This window comes from Penaeus vannamei, chromosome 4, assembly GCF_042767895.1.
Source record: "Penaeus vannamei isolate JL-2024 chromosome 4, ASM4276789v1, whole genome shotgun sequence".
NCBI lineage: Eukaryota > Metazoa > Arthropoda > Malacostraca > Decapoda > Penaeidae > Penaeus > Penaeus vannamei.
In genome coordinates, this window is record NC_091552.1 from 47,044,454 (window position 1) to 47,060,720 (window position 16,267).

Below are 16,267 nucleotides of genomic sequence, written 5' to 3' on the forward strand. Positions count from 1 at the left end.
TTTTCCCCACATTTTTTCCCTCGTTCTCTCTATATATTTTATTATGTAAAGTGGGTTCTCTCCCTTTCCTGTCTAACTGGTTGTTTGTTTATTTATCATTGTGTGTCTGTGTCTGTGTGTGAGTCTGTGTTTGCCAGTGTGTGTGTGTGTCTGTGTTTGCCAGTGTGTGTGTGTGTCTGTGTTTGCCAATGTGTGTGTGTGTGTGTGTATGCCAGTGTGTGTGTGTCTGTGTATGCCAGTGTGTGTGTGTCTGTGTATGCAGTGTGTGTGTGTCTGTGTTTGCCAGTGTAGTGTGTGTCTGTGTTTGCCAGTGTGTGTGTGTCTGTGTTTGCCAGTGTGTGTGTCTGTGTTTGCCAGTGTGTGTGTCTGTGTTTGCCAGTGTGTGTGTGTCTGTGTTTGCCAGTGTGTGTGTGTCTGTGTTTGCCAGTGTGTGTGTGTCTGTGTTTGCCAGTGTGTGTGTGTGTGTGTGTGTGATTGCCAGTGTGTATATCTCTCTTTTCATCAGTTTCTATTTGTGTATCACTGTCTATCTGTCTGTCTGCAAGCATGTATATCTGTTAAAGTTTAAGCATATTCTTTATCAGATGTCGTATATAGTTGCAAGCGATAAAATTATGTATATGGTAGTATGTATGGTCCTGTGAATTAATAATGATTTTGTTAAAGCTCAGTGATAATAGTTTTATATAATGTAGTATCCTGAGAATAGACTGATATGTTGTGCTACATTGTTGTAGAGTGATACTTATTTCCTATAGTTTATAGGAAATGTTAGTGTGATATTAAGTTTGGTAACCCCACTCCCCACCCAGCAAAAACCATGCTCACAACCCCTCCCCTTACCCCCCCGCCACAAATGACACTCACCCCCCCCCCCTCATCACCACATACAAAAAACTACTCACACCCCCCCCCCCATCACACATACAAAAAACTACTCACCCCCCCACACACACATACAAAAAACTACTCACCCCCCCCACACACACATACAAAAAACTACTCACCCCCCCACACACACCATACAAAAAACTACTCACCCCCCCCCCCCCTCCCACCAAAAATCACACTCACCCCCCCAATCACATACAAAAAAACTACTCACCCCCCCTCCAAAAATCACACTCACTTCTCCGCCCCCCCCCCCCCCCACACACACACACCAAAAATCACACTCACCCCCTCCCCACACACACACACCAAAAACCACACTCACCCTCCTTATACTCCCACAGATAGCAATACCGAGAAGTGCGTGAATACCTGCCTTGGCCTCATTGACCCCGTGTGTGGCAGTAACCAGGTGACCTATGACAGCGAATGCCTCTTAGAGCTGGCACAGTGCGAGGACCCCAGTTTACGTAAGGTCGCGGAAGGACCCTGTGGTAAGTGGTGTTTTTTTTTTTTTTTTTTTTTGGGGGGGGGGGGGATTTTAAGATGAAAATGAAACGTGTTTTGGATTTTTTTGTTGTTTGTTTGTTTGTTGATTTTTCAGTTTGGTCTATTTTGTCAATCATCTACTTTATTCTTTTTCTTTTTGTCTGGTATTATTTTTTCAATCATCTATTTTTTATCTTTTCTTTTTTGAGTATGGGTTATTTTGTCAGTCATCTATTCTTTTTTTTTTCTTCTTTTTTCATTTTTAAGTCTGGTATTATTTTCTTTCGTGACTATTGCCTGTTATGTCTTATCAATAGTCGTATTTTGGCGTCAATCATTATTTTTCCCATTTTCAACTTGCCATTTTATTATTTTCCATTAGTAATAATTCTTTGTTCTTAAAGGGAATTCTCTTCTTAAAAACTGTGATTAAATTGATATCATTGTTATGCATATTTATGCTGTCAACCTCAAACCAAGATTATAAAAAAAAAGTAATTCTGTATCACAATTTATCAAGCTGGTTTTCAAGATTGGGTATGCGTGCCCCTTGGTGTTTACATCAGGGGTATAATTTTCTTTTTATTGTCCATCAGTCAGGCTTCCAAGCTGGGGTATGCGTGTCCCTTGAAATACATCAGGGGTATAACTTTCTTTTTTTGTCCATCAGTCAGGTTTCCAAGCTGGGGTATGTTTGGGTTACATCAGGGGTATAATTCTCTTTTTATAGACCAGGCAGGTTTTCAAGCTGGGGTATGCGTGCTCCTTGGTGTTTACATCAGGGGTATAATTTTCTTTTTATAGACCATCAGCTAGGTTTTCAAGTTGGGGTATGTTTGGGTCACATCAGGGGTATACAAGAATCACAGGGTCCTTAGGGTTATATACCACGGGTTTTGTCATCCCTAATGCGCCCCACGGCGTCTGACAGTTCCTTGGGTAGAAAGTTAAGAAATATAACTTCAATTCAGACTGATGTCCTTGCTGTACAGATCAAACTTCGTACACGTATTGAAATCTGTTACAGTAAGGCAAACATGTTTAATTATCATAAAACATAGGAAAAAAAAAAAAAAATATCGAAGTAGAATTTACTACAGTTAAAGGATAAATACATATCAAATTATAATTCGCATGAGAAAAATGTTGGGTAGGCCTATTACTTGAATTTGATTCAGGCATTAAATACTTATTCAAAAACATAAACATTCCGTAGAAGAATGAGAAAAAGAAAAAAATAGTTGCGTACGAGCTGGTGGTCACTAAAATAGGCCTATCACTCATTTGTAGCGGATGTGAACGAGATGAAAATAACGTTATTCTCAATTCGTATATGCATTCAGTACCCTCTGTATAAAAAAAGGTTTGGAAAGAATAAGAGGGAATAGTATCCTCTGTATAAAAATAGATTTGGAAAGAAAAACAAAAAGAAAATATTGTTTTCTGTACTATAAGAGGTTTAGAAAGAATAACAAAGAAAATATTGTCCTTTGTATAAAAATGTTTAGAAAGAATAGAGAGGAAATGATAAACAGAATAACCACGAAGACAGGGTACTGTATACTGCGAGTACTTTTGAAGTGATATAAAGAGAATGTGTGTACAATGTTCCCTTATTAATTATTTTTATATCTTATATCTGTCGCTCGTTTTAATTTAGAATTAAAGAGTATTTAAGTACTTTGGGTATTCGGTTTGACTACTTTGCTGAAGTACCCAGAGTAGTTCAAATATTTACGTATTATATTTTTGACATACTTTTCCGTTTTGGTGTTTGTACTACATTGTAATTCAGAATCATTTATTTGTCTGTTTGTTTATTTGTAGTTTATTTCACTGTAAGAGAACTGTAACAGATATATTTATTTCCAATCCTCTAATAACAGATAAATTTACTCCCAACCCTTTAATCCCAACTTAATTTCTCTAATAACTGATCCAATTGATTTCCAACGCTTTGCAATATCCTTCAAGAGTGCAACTCGGTATGCAACGACGTGCAAGCCAGCGTCTGTGGGAGCGATGGCAACACCTACAGGAGCGCGTGCAGCCTGAAGAGAGCGAAGTGCATGGACAATCCCACGTTGATACAAGTGGCTGAGGGACCTTGCTGTGAGTTGATCGGACTTGGGTGTCTGGTGGCGGTTCTCTCGGATGTTTGTTTGTTTGTTTGTGTGTCTGTGTCTGTCTGTGTCTGTCTGTCTCTGTGTCTCTGTGTCTCTGTCTCTGTGTCTCTGTCTCTGTCTCTCTGTCTCTCTGTCTCTGTCTCTCTGTCTCTCTCTCTCTCTCTCTCTCTCTCTGTCTCTGTCTCTCTCTGTCTCTGTCTCTCTCTCTCTCTCTCTCCTCCCTCCCTCCCTCCCTCCCTCCCTCCCCTCCCTCCCTCCCTCCCTCACTCCCTCCACTCTCTCTCCTCCCTCCCTCCCTCTCCTCCTCCCCTCTCTCTCTCCTCCTCTCCTCCTCTCCTCCTCCCCTCCCTCCCTCCCTCCCTCCCTCCTTCCCTCCCTCCCCCTCCCACTGTCCCACTCTTGTTTATACCATTACCCGTATATGGCAATTTTACTTAACTATCCTTCCCTGAAATCAAAGAAAAAAAAAAAAAAAAACAAGACTGCATACTCTTCTCCGTTCGGTTGGCTGCCCTGCACGTCTTAAGCGGCCTGGCTAGACTTTAACGTACGCAGGGAGAGGAAGGGTCTAAATAAATATTAAGTGCCGTTGTAAGGAGATTAGGCATCTGGCAAGGAGGTTGGGAGAGGAACCTCGTGCAGTGGACAGAAGCGTCTCCGTTTTCTTTGAATAGAAAACGGGAGGAAAAGTAGCGTTGTGTTACGGGATTCGCTAAATAGGTGGATTCTCTCTCTCTCCTTTTTTATGATTGTTCTCATTTACCAGCTTCTATCCCAAATTCGCCCAGCTTCGCCCCTACTTCACTCCCTCCCCAGCTTCCCCCCAACTTCACCCCCTCCCCAGCTTCCCCCCAACTTCACCCCCTCCCCAGCTTCCCCCAACTTCACCCCCTCCCCAGCTTCCCCCCCAACTTCACCCCCTCCCCAGCTTCCCCCCAACTTCACCCCCTCCCCAGCTTCCCCCCCAAACTTCAACCCCCTCCCCAGCTTCCCCCCCAACTTCACCCCTCCCCAGCTTCCCCCACACTAGCTTCTTCTGACTTCCTACACCTCGGTTTCTTCCAGTATCCTCTAAACCTCTAGATTTTCCCACTTCTATATTTTCCTCCATTCCCCAACTTTCATCACCTCCAACATCCCTCACCCCGACCCATCAACATCCCCGCCACCAATCCTCCCCTCCCCACTCAACTTGCTCCCCTCCTATACTGCCCTCCTCCCCTCCCCTTTCCTCCTTACCTCCCCTCCTTCATCTCCCTTCTTTCCCTTACCTCCCCTCTCCTCCTTACTTCCCCTCCTCTCCTCCTTACTTCCCCTCCTCCTCCTCCTTACCCCTTCCCCTCCTCTCCTCCTTACTTCCCCTCCTCTCCTCCTTACTTCCCCTCCTCTCCTCCTTACCTCCCCTCCCCCTCTCCTTCTTACCTCCCCTCCTCCTCCTCCTTACCTCCCCTCCTCTCCTCCTTACCTCCCCTCCTCTCCTCCTTACCTCCCCTCCTCTCCTCCTTACTTCCCCTCCTCTCCTCCTTACCTCCCTCCCTCTCCTCCTTACCTCCCCTCTCCTCCCCTCCCCTCTTCCACTCACCTTCTCCCCTCACCCTCCACCAACCTCGCCTCTACTCCCCCACTATCTCCCCTTCCCCAACAGCCGCCTAACTCTCCCACTCACCATCTCCCCACTCCCACTCACCCCTCTCCCTCCCCCCACCTCACCCCCTCTCCTCCCCCACCACCTAACCCCTCCTCCCCTACTCTGCCAACCTCCCCTCCCCCTTCCCCCACTCACCATCTCTCCTCCCCCACTCACCATCTTCCTCCTCCCCCACTCACCATCTCTCCCCCTCCCCCACTCACCATCTCTCCTCCCCCACTCACCATCTCTCCTCCCCCACTCACCATCTCTCCTCCCCCACTCACCATCTCTCCTCCCCCCCCACTCCCCCAACCTCCTCCTCCCCCACTCCCCCAACCTCCTCCTCCCCCACTCCCCCAACCTCCTCCTCCCCCACTCCCCCAACCTCCTCCTCCCCCACTCCCCCAACCTCCTCCTCCCCCACTCCCCCCAACCTCCTACTCCCCACTCCCCCCCAACCTCCTCCTCTCCCACTCACCCAACCTCCCTTCACCTACCCCTCCCCCCCCCACTCCCCTCCCTTTCCCCTCCCCTACTCCACACCCCCCAACCATCCCTCCCCTCCTGCCCCCTCCCCCACTCACCATCTCCCCTTCCCCTTCCCGTTCCCCCACTCACCATCTCCCCTTCCCCCACACACACCCTCCTCCCTCACTCCCCTTTCCCCCTTCCCTCACTCCCCCACTCACCTCCACTCCCCCACTCACCCTCCACTCCCCTTCCCCTTCCCCCTCCCACCCCACTCCACCATCTCCCCTCCCCCTCACTCCTCCAGCCCCCCCACTCACCATCTCCCCTTCCCCCCCTCAATCCCCCCCCATTCCCACTCCCCCTCCCTCTCCCCCCCCCCACTCCCCCTCCCCTTCCCCTACTCCTCCCACTCCCCCCACTCACCCTCTCTCCCCTCCTCCCCCACCAGCCACCAGCGACGCCTGCTCCCGCGAGTGCCCCTTCACCCTCCAGCCGGTGTGCGGGAGTGACGGGAAAACCTACAGCAACGAGTGCGAGTTGGAGGTGGCCGCCTGCAGGGACCCGGATGTCAGGATGCTGGCCATGTGCGCTTGTCGTGAGTGCGGTGTTTTTTCTGTGTTTTTGTCTTTTGTTTTTGTTTTGTGAATGTGGAGGTTGTTTTTTTTTTTTTTTTTTTTTTTTTTGCGTTGGATGTTTTTAAGTATGCTGTTCTTTTCGTTCTTTTGTTTGTGTTAAATGTTTTTTTTTTTTATGTACGTGTTTTTTTTTTCTCCTTTTTTTCGGGGTTTTAAGTTGATTTTTTTCCTGATATACTGGATTTTTTAATGTATTTTTCGTTTTATTATTGGATGTTATATATATATATATATATATATATATATATATATATATATATATATATATATATATATATATATTCTGGAGTTTTTTTGTTTTTAATTGCCCCATACTTTGTTTTATATATGGTGTTTTTTTGTTTTCGATTTATGTCTTGAATGTTTTTGTTTTTGTTTTATAAGTACTGGATATTTTTTGTTTTTTTTATATGTGCTAGATTTTTTTTCGTTTTATAAGTGCTAAATATTTTTTATCTTTTTATATGTGATAAATATTTTTTTCGTCAGTACTGAATGTTTTTTTTTGTTTTGTTTTTGTTTATGCTAGATTTTGTTTTCGTTTTGTGTAGAATGTTTTTTTTCTAGCACAATTCAATTTTAATCATAATTTTAATAATTTTAATCATAATTCAGGTCATTAAATTACACTTCTACAAAACAAAAATACTTACTTCATTCCCCGTACTTTTCCCTCCGATACACTTTCGCCACGCCTTTCCTCCCTCACACTTTATCTCCTTCACTTCTCCCCCCAATACATTTCTTCCCCTTTTCCCCCAACAATCCCCCCCCCCACACACACACAGTCCCCCTCCCCCAGGTTCCCGCCCTGCAAAGTCCTTATTACACCTTCCCCCCCCCCCCCACCCCCGCTTTTTTCCCCCATATACCTTTTACATTTTTCATTTCCCACCCCATATTTACCCCCATTTTTTTCCCTCACACATTCCCCGTCCCACTTCCCCCCCCCCACACACCTTTTTCATTTCCACTCCCCCCCCCACTCCCCGTCCCACTCCCCCCCCCACACACACACACCTTTTTCATTTCCACTTTTCCTCCCACACATGTTTTTTTTATTTCCAGTCTTCCTTCACTTTTTCTCCTATATTTTCATTCCCCCTACACCCACTTTTTCCCCTCACACACCTTTTCATTTCCACTTCCCCCACTTCTCCCCCCCCCCCCACACACAACTTTTCATCCCCCTCCCCCTCCCACAACTTTCATCCCACTCTCCCCCCCCACACATACACAACTATCATCCCACTTCCCCCACTCCCCCCCCACCCACCCACAACTTTCATCCCCATCCCCCCAGATTTCCCCCACTCCCCCTCCACCCACACACACAACTTTCATCCCCCCCTTTCCCCCCCACCCCCCCCCACACAACTTTCATCCCCCCTTTCCCCCCCCACTCCCCCACACACAACTTTCATTCCCCCCCTTTCCCCCCACTCCCCCCACACACAACTTTCATCCCACTTCCACCCCACTTCTCCCCCCCCACACACACCCACACAACTGTCACCCCCTCCCCCACACACAAACAACTTTCATCCCCCCACCCCCACACACAATTTTCATCCCCCCCACACAACTTTCACCCCCCACACACAACTTTCACCCCCCCTCACCTCTCCCTCCCCCTCACCTCTCCCTCCCCCTCACCTCTCCCCCCCCCCCCCCCCACCCCCACCACCACTGCTTCTCACAACCGCACCTCCCCTTTCAGTGATGGATCCGAAATGCAACCGACAGTGCACGGCGGAGTTCGACCCCGTTTGTGGCAGCAACGGAATCACTTATCCGAACCACTGCACGTTCGACATTGCAACTTGCAACAACCCGACGATTACGAAAGTCCGACACGGGCGTTGTGGTTCGTGATCTGGTTGTGGTTTTGGTTGTGTTTTGGTTGTATTTCTTTCCTTTTCTCTCTCTCTTTCACTCTCTCTTTCACTCTTTCTCTTTTTCTCTCTCTTTCTCTCTTTCTCTCTTTCTCTTCTCATATCTTTCTCTCTTTCTCTCTCTCCCCCTCTCTCCCCCTCTCTCCCCCTCCCTCCCTCCCCCCCTTTTCTCTGTTTCTCCCTCCCTCCCTCCCCCCCCCCCCTTTTTCTCTCTCTCTCTCTCCCCTCTCTCCCCCTCCCTCCCTTCCCCCCCTTTTCTCTGTTTCTCCCTCTCTCCCCCCCCCCCCCTTTTTCTCTCTCTCCTCCTTTTCCCGTCCACATTCTCTCTACCTTTCACTTCCCTTTGACCTACGTTTTCCTTCCCCCTCCATCCCTCCCTTCCCTCTCCATCCCCCACCAGTATCTGTTCCCAAGAGCGACGTTCCCAGGGCCTCATGCGAACCCCAAAACCCAACCTAGCCTTTCTTACCTTCTATCTGTTCCCCTAGACGGAGGGGCAAGCCACCCTGTTCCCCCCCCCCTCCTCCCCCCTACCCAATGATTAGCACTTCGGGTCAGCTTACAGAAAAGGGGCATTGGGAGCTCTGGCTGTGTGAGGCTGTTGTGGACTACGGCGGATATTTTCGTCATTTACCGGCAAATATGAGGCCACTGCAGTTTAAAAGGTTTAGTTTCCTTGCTCTATTTCTTACGCCCTTTAAGATGGTGGTGTCCATTTCCCTCTTGTCTCCGCGCATCCCTTCTTCGCCTATCCTCCATCCCCTCCCTCCCCCCTCCTTCGCCTATCCTCCATCCCCTCCCTCCCCCCTCCTTCGCCTATCCTCCATCCCCTCCCTCCCCCCTCCTTCGCCTATCCTCCATCCCCTCCTCCCCCCTCCTTCGCCTATCCTCCATCCCCTCCCTCCCCCGCTCCTTCGCCTATCCTCCATCCCCTCCCTCCCCCCTCCTTCGCCTATCCTCCATCCCCTCCCTCCCCCCCTCCTTCGCCTATCCTCCATCCCCTCCCTCCCCCCTCCTTCGCCTATCCTCCATCCCCTCCCTCCCCCTCCTTCGCCTATCCTCCATCCCCTCCCTCCCCCCTCCTTCGCCTATCCTCCATCCCCTCCCTCCCCCCCTCCTTCGCCTATCCTCCATCCCCTCCCTCCCCCCTCCTTTCGCCTATCCTCCATCCCCTCCCTCCCCCCCTCCTTCGCCTATCCTCCATCCCCTCCCTCCCCCCTCCTTCGCCTATCCTCCATCCCCTCCCTCCCCCCCTCCTTCGCCAATCCTCCATCCCCTCCCTCCCCCCTCCTTCGCCTATCCTCCATCCCCTCCCTCCCCCCTCTTCGCTATCCTCCATCCCCTCCCTCCCCCCTCCTTCGCCTATCCTCCATCCCCTCCCTCCCCCCCTCCTTCGCCTATCCTCCATCCCCCCCTCCCCCCCCTCCTTCGCCTATCCTCCATCCCCTCCCTCTCCCCCTCCTTTCGCCTATCCTCCATCCCCTCCCTCCCCCCTCCTTCGCCTATCCTCCATCCCCTCCCTCCCCCCTCCTTCGCCTATCCTCCATCCCCTCCCTCCCCCCTCCTTCGCCTATCCTCCATCCCCTCCCTCCCCCCTCCTTCGCCTATCCTCCATCCCCTCCCTCCCCCCCTCCTTCGCCTATCCTCCATCCCCTCCCTCCCCCCTCCTTCGCCTTATCCTCCCATCCCCTCCCTCCCCCTCCTTCGCCTATCCTCCATCCCCTCCCTCACCCCCCCTCCCCCCCCTCCTTCGCCTATCCTCCCCTCCCCTCCCTCCCCCCTCCTTCGCCTATCCTCCATCCCCTCCCTCCCCCCTCCTTCGCCTATCCTCCCATCCCCTCCCTCCCCGCTCCTTCGCCTATCCTCCATCCCCTCCCTCCCCCCTCCTTCGCCTATCCTCCATCCCCTCCCCTCCCCCTCCTTCGCCTATCCTCCATCCCCTCCCTCCCCCCTCCTTCGCCAATCCTCCATCCCCTCCCTCCCCCCCTCCTTCGCCTATCCTCCATCCCCTCCCCCCCCTTCCTACCCTCCCTCCCCTCCCCTCCCTCCCTCCTTCCCTCCCCTATCCTCCCTCCTTCCCTCCCCCTATCCTCCCCTCCTTCCCTCCCCTATCCTCCCCTCCCTTCCCTCCCCTTTCCCTCCCCTATCCTCCCCTCCCTCTAACCCCTCCCTCCCCTATCCTCCCCCCCTCCCCTCCCCTCCCCCTATCCTCCCTCCCTCCTCCCCCCCCCTCCCCTATCCTCCCTCCCTCTCCCCCCTCCCTTCCCCTCCCCTCCCTCCCCTCCCTCCCCCCTATCCCCCCTCCCCCCTCCTATCCCCCCTCCCCCTCCCCTCCCCTCCCCTCCCCTCCCCTCCCATCCCATCCCCTTCCCTCCCCTCCCCTCCCCTCCCATCCCATCCCCTCCCCTCCACATCCCCTCCCCTCCCATCCTTCCTCCCCTCCCATCCCATCCCCTCCCCTCCCATCCTTCCTCCCCTCCCCTCCCATCCTTCCTCCCCTCCCCTCCCTCTCCTCATACGACAACCCCCCTCCTCCTGCAGACAACCAACGGGAGTGCGCGACGACCACCTGCCAGCAGCCGTACGACCCCGTGTGTGGCAGCGACGGCAAGACTTACGAGAACGACTGTGCGCTCGAGGCCAAGATCTGCGTGAAGCCGGAGCTCTACAAAGTGGCCAATTGTCAGTGCGGTGAGTTCGGGTTTTTGGTTTAAGAAGGGAAAAAAGGGTTTCGGTTTAATAAAAGGAATGGTTTTGGGTTGGTTTGTTTAAAAAAGTTGTGGGATATTGTTTGTGAAAATAAAGGTTGCGAATTTGTTTGTTTATAAAAAAAAATGTAGATTTGTTTGCTTATTAAAGAGAGGTTCGGAATTGTTTTTCACAAAAAAAGTTTTAGGAATTGTTTGTAAGCATTATCATCAGTAAGCATTAGTTACTAGTCACATGTTTAAATCATAATATATGATGACTTGTAATTATTACTTTCACTTTTATTATTATTACTATTATTAGCATTCATATTATTACTATTGTAATTATTACTGTTACTGTTATTATTACTATTATTAGTATCCCTATTATTACTATTATTAGTATCCCTATTATTACTATTATTAGTATCCCTATTATTACTATTATTAGTATCCCTATTATTACTATTATTAGTATCCCTATTATTACTATTATTAGTATCCCTATTATTACTATTATTAGTATCCCTATTATTACTATTATTAGTATCCCTATTATTACTATTATTAGTATCCTTATTATTACTCTTACTATCATTATTACTATTATTAGTATCCTTATTATTACTCTATCATTATTACTATTATTAGTATCCTTATTATTACTCTTACTATCATTATTACTATTATTAGTATCCCTATCATTACTATTCCTATTTCATTATTACTCTATAGATTGCTTTCCCCATTTACCTTAACCTTTTACCTACAGCCCCGGAGTGCCCCAAGGCGGAGTGCACACGAGAGTACAAGCCGGTGTGCGGGAGTGACGGAGTGACTTACGTGAACGACTGCCTCTTCGACAACGCCCGCTGCCGGGATCTGTCGTTGAGGGTCCTGAGGAGTGGAGAGTGCGGTGGGTGTGGCTTGTTTTTTTTTTTTTTTTTTTTTTTTGGGGGGGGGGTTTGTGTGTGTGGGGGGGGTTGTGTGTGTGTTTTTTTTGTGTGGGGGGGGTTGTGTGTGTGTTTTTTTGTGTGGGGGGGGGGGTTATGTGTGTGTTTTTGTGTGTGTGTGGGGGGTTGTGTTTTTTTTTTGTGTGTGTGGGGGGGGGGGGGTGTTTGTGTGTGTGGGTAGCTTGTTTGGTGTTTTTTTTTTGGGGGGGGGGGTTGCTTGCTTTTTGGGTATATTTTATTTATTTGTGTGTGTATATGTATTTTGGGGGTATTGTTATTGTTTTTAGGTATATCTTGTCTTTTTTAGGCATACGATATACTTAAAAAGACAATAAAATATACCTAAAAGAATTGGGTAGGGTTTCTTCAGAAAAATAAACATTAACAAACTCTCTTTTTTCAAGATGAACAAACTTTTTTTTTCAAGATGTGTTTTTGCATCTGTCGCAATTTCTATTTCATGTGCGTTAACGTCTTCATTCATTCCATTTCTTCCTATTTCTTAATGTTCAATTCCCCTATAAATCATCTTTCAACGTACTCGAAACACAGCAGATAAAATCTCCCATACTAATGTCCTCTCTTCCCAATCCTCAAAAGATTCGGATAACTGTGACTTGAAGCAGTGCACGACGGATTACCAGCCAGTCTGCGGGAGCGACGGTGGCACCTACAGGAACCAGTGCCACTTTGACGTCGCAGCTTGTAAGGATGCGATGTTGGTCAAGGCGGGAGACGGAGAATGCTGTGAGTCTAGATCGGGCTTCTGAAGTGATATATTTTGAAGTGTATTTGTTGGTGGCGTGAAGAGGGATCTTAAATGATATATTTGAAGCATATATGTCAGTGGCATGAAGAGATCTTAAATGATATATTTTGAAGTGTATTTGTTAGTGACGTGCAGATCGAGAGAAGGGGGGGGGGTGTTGGGGTATACAATCAGAGAAGGAAATAAGATATTGATTTTAAAATTTATATTCAAACCTAATAATGTGCGTATTTCATACTTCATCTGAGATAACATATTATTAATGTCTCCCTTTCTCATTATATTTCTCAGAACTAGGCCTTATACTTGAGTCTTTGGGGCATACACTCAAGGAGTTGGCCCCGGGCATCACCATATTTCTGCACGCCATTGGGTTTTTGTTAAATTTTGATTACTATACTGAATACAAACGTTTGTCGTAAATCATAAAGGTGCAACGTTGCATTGCGAGAACCCTTTCCTTGTGGTTTAATCATCTTGGTAAGCCTTTCTTAACGATATTACGAAATTAATTACAAGGTTATGATGTTTTCTTATCTCCGTTACTCAAACCACGTAGATGTATTTTATTGCAAATTTTATTCTTTCATTGTAATTTGTTTGTTCCTTGTTTATTTATCTATGTCTATTTTTTCAGCGTCTGTATTGCAGTAAAGCAGCTTGGATTGTCACTACAAGAACAAAACTGGTATATATCATCTAGTCTATTTTACAATTATTCTAATTACTGTGTATGGTGAAATAAAATAAAAGTAAAAAAAAATGTTCTTAATGTATCCTGTGGCTGTAATTATCATTAACTTCGAGCAACCATTGTCAGAGGTGACTATATATAAACCAAAATGTATTTATAATATATACGAGTATATTCAGTCGATTTTGTCATTTAAAGGATAAATAAAAATAAACTCTAGAACCTCTGCTTATTTTTGCGTCCTGTGATAGAGACATCACGACACGAGATAGTAATTTGTGTGTCAGGATATCTCAAGTGGGTTATTAATATCTTGAGTAGTAATTTGTGTTAAGATAATTTGCGCAATACGAGTTGCAACCACAATAGCTTCTGGGTAGAACTAAATACAATTTTGTTATTATTATATCTTATTTATTCACATATATAATCCACTAGATTAAAACCACTTTATACAAATAAAAACAATTGAAACCGATACAAAAACTTGATCAAAGCGCACAGGCCAAGACATTTAAAAAACACAGGCTTAAAAAATAACTGGATTCACAGTTCGAACACACTATCGCAGTCGAAGTCGTGGCCAATACACTTCGAGATGACGTACGTTTCGCTGAAGTCGGGGACGTCCCCTTTTGACGGCTCTTCGGGAAGGACGTTCTGATTGTCGTCGACGAGGGGGACTTTCTTCGTGGGCGTCGTGGAGGTGGAGGTCGTCGTCGTAGCGGTCGTTCTGTTGCTCCCTTCCTGCTGCTGGCCCCTGTCGTGCTGCTGAAGGTGGTAGGGACTTCCTTGGTGCCCTTCGTGGATCCTCGGGGCGGTGTTGCCTTTCACGGTGACCGGTGTGCTGACGGAGGGCTCGCGACGAATGGCCGAGTCGGAGACGCACCGCTCCCGCATTCCCATTCCTTCGGGTCCTCCTGCTCCACCTACGGGCCTCGGATGCACCTCGGCCTTCAGTACGCCCTCCCGAAGATCCGAGTCCTAGGGGTAGGGGGGGGGGGAGAAATGAAGCCTGTTTAGCGAGTTAATTCTTAAGTGGCGGTCGTGTCATGACTTAATGTGGTGTGTTTTTCATATTACTTCGTCTTCGCTGATGGTTGGTGTTGGTGACTGTTGGGGTTTTGCACCGTGTTTCTCTTGTGCTTTGCCCGAGGCTGGGTGTTTGTGGTCCTTATTTACGTTAGTTTACACCAGGGAAGAAAAACAAGAGGAGGAGGAGGACTGTGACTGACTGTGTGTGAACGTGTGCATGTGCGTGTTTGTTTATATTGGTTGTTTGATCTTACAGCTGTGAATAAAAATGAATTCAGGATGCTGCAATGCAGATTATGAAAACCATCGCATTCATATTCTATTTAACACTTTGACCTAAACGCTTGACATTCCTGGCATTAACACCAAGTCGGAAATTGAAATGTAAGTCAAATAAAATGATTATTTGGAATACGTTAAAGCGATAGTTACCACTAGTTACCGTCACCATAGAATAATATTAAATTTACAAAAAAAATAAACACTGCACGTAAGAATAAAACAAATTACGCAGGCTTTTACACATTTTTCTTCTTTTTTCAAACCATTTGTCAAACTGACGGACTCACAACTGCCTGCCTGCCTCACATAATGACTAACAGACTGCCACCCACAAACACCCGCCCACGTACACTACCTAACCCATTCCGGTTAAGCAGTTTCTCCCAATATTCGATACCAATTCAGCCATCGATGTTCTACAACAAAAGTATCAACATCGATACAGAGAAGTCGTCCTTGAGCATCAGCAATGAGTGTCACTTGAGGCCATTACTCGCGCTGCAACACACGGAATTATTCTTTCGTGTGAATGACTAGGACGAACTACGCAAAAAATGACAAAATAAAATAAAAGAAAAGAAAAGAAAGGGAAGGGGAAAAAATAAGAGGATAAAGATGGCTACAACGGATGAAATGCAGTAAGATACAACGGATAAAAATACAGCAAAATGTTCAACTACGACGGTTAAAAAGATACAATAAGCTACAACGTATGAAAATACAACAGGCAAGACGTACTCAGTGAACGAGTATTCTACCATCTTCAACAATGAACAGTAAAATGAGAAAATAAAATAAAAGAAACGAGAAAAAAAACTCACCCACTTGCATCAGTGTGAACTAAGCAATACAATAACATTCATCATACTACAACTGGATAGCATTTGTGGCTGTGACAACGTACTGTAAACTATGAAAGCAATACAAACACGTGTTTATGGAACCAAGGAAAGGGGGGGGGGGGGCAAGTATCATGTATCAAAATTTTGACGCACGCATACACATGCATGCATGCATGCGCGCGCACACACACACACACACACACACACACACACACACACACACACACACACACACACACACACACACACACACACACACACACACACACACACACACACACACACACACACGCACACACACGCACACACACACACACACGCACACACGCACACAAACACACACACACAAACACACACACAACTACACACACACACACACACACACACACACACACACACACACACACACACACACACACACACACACATACACACACACATACACACACACATACACACACACACACACTATCCACAAGAAAACTACAACAAACTACAACAACAACATCCACACACAAAAAAGTATCCACAACCAATCCACAAGAAAACTACAACATACAACATCCACACACTCACAAAAGTATCCACCAATCTACAAGAAACCTACAACAAACTACAACAACATCCACACACACAAAAAGTATCCACCAACAATCCACAAGAAACCTACAACAAACTACAACATCCACACATACACAAAAATATCCACCAATCTACAAGAAACCTACAACAAACTACAGCAAACTACAGCCACTGCAACCCCACACGCCCAGTGGCTGCAGGAAGGGCACCCGGCACTCACCCTCCGAGAACCGACGCCGCTTTTCAGGTCGAGACTCGGTCGAGGTTGGCGCTCTCTCGATAG

The 16,267-nt window shown here is 47.2% G+C and overlaps 2 protein-coding genes across 2 annotated transcripts in view; one reads left to right on the forward strand and one right to left on the reverse strand.

The window, feature by feature from the left end:
- The window catches only part of LOC113809042 (serine protease inhibitor dipetalogastin), a 15,181-nt gene extending 1,716 nt beyond the window's left edge, over window positions 1–13,465 (forward strand). Inside the window, exons 3-10 of the mRNA XM_070121131.1 lie at window positions 1,236–1,385; window positions 3,355–3,492; window positions 6,056–6,202; window positions 7,963–8,109; window positions 10,679–10,828; window positions 11,600–11,743; window positions 12,381–12,527; window positions 13,187–13,465. Coding sequence (XP_069977232.1) covers window positions 1,236–1,385; window positions 3,355–3,492; window positions 6,056–6,202; window positions 7,963–8,109; window positions 10,679–10,828; window positions 11,600–11,743; window positions 12,381–12,527; window positions 13,187–13,203 — 1,040 coding nt within the window. The 3' untranslated portion in view covers window positions 13,204–13,465. The remainder of the gene's footprint in view (window positions 1–1,235; window positions 1,386–3,354; window positions 3,493–6,055; window positions 6,203–7,962; window positions 8,110–10,678; window positions 10,829–11,599; window positions 11,744–12,380; window positions 12,528–13,186) is intronic.
- Window positions 13,466–13,635: 170 nt separating this feature from the next.
- On the reverse strand, window positions 13,636–16,267 carry LOC113809053 (serine/threonine-protein kinase Nek3-like; the record flags this gene model as incomplete). Its single annotated transcript, XM_070118972.1, is given in 2 exon segments — window positions 13,636–14,227; window positions 16,205–16,267. Coding segments are annotated over 2 exon segments (501 nt in total), but the record flags the coding sequence as incomplete, so codon positions are not given.